This window comes from Capsella rubella, unplaced genomic scaffold (assembly GCF_000375325.1).
Source record: "Capsella rubella cultivar Monte Gargano unplaced genomic scaffold, Caprub1_0 scaffold_251, whole genome shotgun sequence".
NCBI classification, from domain to species: domain Eukaryota; kingdom Viridiplantae; phylum Streptophyta; class Magnoliopsida; order Brassicales; family Brassicaceae; genus Capsella; species Capsella rubella.
In genome coordinates, this window is record NW_006238678.1 from 1 (window position 1) to 4,629 (window position 4,629).

Below are 4,629 nucleotides of genomic sequence, written 5' to 3' on the forward strand. Positions count from 1 at the left end.
GCACCATGATTTTTTGTATCTTAGATTACCTCTGTTTCTCTGCAGCTTGGTCCTCTCATTCAGCAGATGATGCCAGTCGTGGAAGCTTCTCCAGTATATGAAATGGCTCGAAATGCTTCAGGTGTTACTACTTACGCTACAAAGTTTAATTCGAATGTCCTCTCAAATAATTTATTTATTAGAGATTGCTAGTAGAAACAGTTTTAGTCTTTCTGTCCATTGAATCTTTAGCAAAAAATAAGAGAAATTCTCTAGTTAGTGTTCAGATTGTCCTGTTTCATCCATCTTTGACCTTTTTCAACTTGGTGACATAAGCTGTAGCTATGCCTTTGACCTTTTCTGTCTCACCTATGCACCAAAGAGACTTATATAATTTTTGTGAAATCAAAAGAAGCTATAATCTTTGCCCTTGTGCTCACTTACAGGTGATGTGTTGAAACTTTTACTTGACACTGCTGGAACAACGATTCTAAATAACGATCAAGAAGCTCTGAAGTCATTTACTAATTTGGTGGATCAATTGCCCTCAGTATTTGGTGAGGTATTTCTTCAGTAAGGACTTCTTGACTTCATATAGAAGATTGAGCTTTTGTAGTTCCCTTGTAATTGGCCTAGGCATAATAAAACGAAATTGAACTTCTTGTTCTTTGTTCATTGTTCTGTGAAGGTTGGACAAGGGGTGTCGGAATTTCGGCCGTCACCACTAGAGAATCGAAATCGCTTCAAGTGCTCCTACAGTGTTCCACACACTTTACTGGTAATGCGCATACAGGTTCACTTATAGTTATATGATCTTGATGGTTCAAAGAAATTATTACTAAGTGTAGATTGAGCCTGTTCTAGTCAAGAATTCAGTGACATTCCAATCATTAAATACTTATATAATCATCTACCAGAAAAACCAGTTCTCGTTATAGAGATGTTTGTTTGTTGCATAACGTATGGTGTTGCCTTAAGTAGGTCGACCAAAGAGTGAACCAACTGCTAAGCAAACTGTCATATCTGTACACATTGATCTAGGAAGCATAGAAGTGAATAGTTTGTGTCTGGTTGGAATCAGCAATCCTAATATTTGATCTTGGTCTGCTTCAACATTTGTCGCAGGTACAATTCAACTCCGATGCAATCGATGAGACTGATTTGCTTGAAGAAACCCTTAGGCCTAGGATAGAATCTATCGGCGGTACACTTGAAAAAGTCCGGCTTAGTGGAAACCATCTGACACCTTGCATACAGGTAATACACTAAAGCTAGTATATCTACAGTTAACAACATTGCTCTGTTTTTTTTCTCCATCCTGTTAATTGGGTTTGATTATGTTCACTCCAGGACCCAAAGTGGCAGATTGGGTCTGTGTACACACCAGCAGACGCTGTGGCTCAGGCGCTAAAGACGATTCCTCTTAGCGAAACTCGAGTTCTTTCGAGAACTATCGCCGACTGGTTTAGACAGTTTGAGAATTGACCTGTCTCATGTATTGAACGAAGATATAAATTGACGAACAAGACCAGCCTTTGATCATTTTCCGAACATACATCCTTGTCTGAACCAAAAAATAACATCTAGAATATGTATAGACATGTATATACAGTACATTGGGGAAGCGTTACAAAGATTTTCATTGTTAATCACTTTCAATGCAATTAGCTACATATTATAATTTTCTTGTAGAAATTTTCCAAATAAGCTATGTGTCACTCTTTTTTTGTAGTGATTGAAATATTTGACATTTTTTTCGTCTCAGTAAAGATAAAGCTGAGAGATATATAAACCTTGATATGATTTATTCTTGATGTGTTCATGAACAAGATAAAAGTTTTTAAGCTCATAGATTGTATTTCATACATCAAACAAAAACATGATTAGACTTTTCATACATATAGTAGATATTAAGACTGCGATGAGTATATGATAAATTGTATATCTTCAAAAACATGCATGTTTAAGGACACTTGGATCCACCTTTGGAGTTAATCAAATCACGGTAGCAAGGACACTCATCTTTGTTACCAAAAGTACCTGATGGAACACAATTACATTTCTCGCAACATATATTGCAGTCCTTAAGGCACTCTCCATGTGTTCTGTCTGCCTTTGCGCATCGCACATTGCACTTTCCATCGCATGCTGCTAATTCATTAAACATTACATATAAAATGTTAGAGAATTTCAGACAATTATATAGTAGTTTTAAATAATAAAGTAACTAACAAGATTAAGTATGTAGGCATGACCAAAATATAATCGTAACTGGAAGGTAAACCGTATAAAACGGTTAAAAACTATCATTGTTAATTGTAAAATATAAATCAGTCACGGTTATAAAGAAAATACTAATCATAATCGTTTGTCATAATTGTATAGAAAACATTTCTTAACTATACGGTTAACGGCATAGTTAACCGTACGGTTAAACCTTTTATAAATTATTTCATTTAAACAATGCTTTAAATGGTTTGATGTGTCAACTTGTAATTCTAATCCACTTCATTACTTATATCCATTAATCAAATAAAAAATGATTTATTTTAACTAGTTTAGGTTCATGACTATTAATTTAATTATTTGTAGGTTTTTTAATCAAAAAACTCATTTATTTAACTATTTTACTATAAAAATCTGAATCATATATATCATTACATATAATTTATATTATAAAATAAATATTATTTAATATGTAATATTTTGTCCATGTTATTAATTGTATCATAATCATCACATAATCATAACCGTATTTAAGAAAAATTAAAACTGTAACAGTGGCATGCCTAAGTATATATATAACACTTACCAGAACCAGCGTTTGAAAGTACGAAAAGTGAAGATGTGAGGAGAAGAGAGATCATGAAGAATTGTGCAACCATGAGCTTCATCTTCACTTTTTGGTTGATTTCAAAACTTTTATATTTATTTTATCGACAAAGAGCAAAAGAAAACTTGAAGATTGTGGAAAAAATAGTGATGATAAAATGTGGTTACAATGGAGATTATTTATAGTGATAATTTGAAGTGGGTGGTTTATTATTATTATTAAAAGAATAATAATAAAATATTTCTTACTTGTTATGTCGATACACATTCGGTTAATACATAATAAAACGTTATTCATTAATATTGAAGGATTTTCTTCTCGTAATCAGTATTCAAACATTCATGGATTAGAAATTTTTTTTCTCACATAACATGGATATTATCTATAACAGAAATCCAAGTTCCATGGTTTTAGGTGAGATTTGAAAATATTTTACAAAAATCATATGAACTTCCAGAAAATCATCAAAATCATTTAAAAACTCCAGAAAACTCAAATCACTTTAATTTCTACCTTGAATACACACCCTAAATCAAATTCACAATATTTTTTCAATAACAGTGGACTTTAAGATGAATTTTGAAATCATTAGTAATAACACTAGATTTCATGCGATTCTTTAAAATCCATGTTTGAATAACATAAGATTTATAATTTCTACACAAATCTTTTAGAATTCCACTTTGAATTATATTTGGGATATATATGTACATATATATGATATAATGATACTCTCACATACATTTATATCAGTTTCTCTCGTTCTTTATAGCATATCTTTCAAATCAACCTTGTTTTGCATTGCTAATGTTCCATTAACATGTTATTAAAAGCTATATTATCATATATCATGCTAATAAAATAGTTGTCTATCTCAAATAAAAATTAAATTCATTGAAGACCTGGCTATTATTTATATATATTTGATAATAATAAATGAATTAGCACAATAAATATGAATTTATCACTTAAATCATAAACTTATCGCGACACAATATGATTTAACACCATTTATTTATAAACGTATTAACACATATATTTTATTATCGTGTTAATCCAATAAATAGTCGTCTAACTTATAACTATTCTTACTCGAACATAATCACCAAAATTTGATTTAAGAACTTATGCGTATATCGATATACGTCATATTATTTAGCAAGATAAATGAATAGTTATACATTAAAATTGCAAACTATTTTAATCTACCGTAATTGGGTTATGAATAGCATCGTCAACATTTTAAGTTCGAAAAAAATATTATGCTTAAGTTTAAGTGTAAATTAACTAGATTGACCCAAATATGGGTAAAAATAACTCAATTGACATCCTGAAATATCTAAAAACTGGATTGACACAAATTTTGTGTAAATTTATCAAAAACCCAAAATTATATTTTTACAATGTTAACTAAAATGTGAATTAGAAATAAAATACATAAATGAATAAAAAGTAAAATGAAAAACAAAGTTACAAACAAATATTTCTAAAATTGACAAAACAAAATTAGGGATTACGGCACTTACAAAGCGGCATTGGTTCTCCAGTTGAGCGAAGAAAAATTTTTATCTGGTGTTTGTCTCTTCTCCTTCTTTTCCTTTGTCGAGTCTCTTCTCCTTCTTCTCCTTTGTCGAGTCTCTTCTCCTTCTTCTCCTCTATTGTCTCGTCTCTTGTCCCATCGCTTCTTCCCCTTTTGTCTCTATTTATCAACAACATACTTATAAGACGAGAACATAACTAATTTATCATCTTCTTCTCCGTTTTGCTTGTTCCTTCCCCTTCTTCTCCTTGGTGATTATCACACAACACGCCTATTC

The 4,629-nt window shown here is 31.1% G+C and overlaps 2 protein-coding genes across 3 annotated transcripts; one reads left to right on the forward strand and one right to left on the reverse strand.

Moving 5' to 3' along the window:
* Positions 1-45: 45 nt before the first annotated feature.
* LOC17874204 lies at positions 46-1,628 on the forward strand (the record flags this gene model as incomplete). Its single annotated transcript, XM_006279010.2, has 5 exons — positions 46-121; positions 426-541; positions 668-757; positions 1,105-1,236; positions 1,330-1,628. Coding segments are annotated over 5 exons (549 nt in total), but the record flags the coding sequence as incomplete, so codon positions are not given.
* A 314-nt stretch (positions 1,629-1,942) lies between these two features.
* LOC17874205 (gibberellin-regulated protein 8) lies at positions 1,943-2,873 on the reverse strand. Of its 2 annotated transcripts, none has more exons than XM_006279011.1 (2): positions 2,792-2,873; positions 1,943-2,127 (listed from the first exon to the last, which is right to left on the reverse strand). In XM_006279011.1, exons 1-2 carry the CDS (start codon positions 2,871-2,873, stop codon positions 1,943-1,945), a joined length of 267 nt encoding a protein of 88 aa, XP_006279073.1. The 2 variants fall into 2 exon arrangements, with proteins under 2 accessions (XP_006279073.1, XP_023634554.1); XM_023778786.1 differs by having other exon boundaries at positions 1,943-2,130.
* Positions 2,874-4,629: the final 1,756 nt, after the last annotated feature.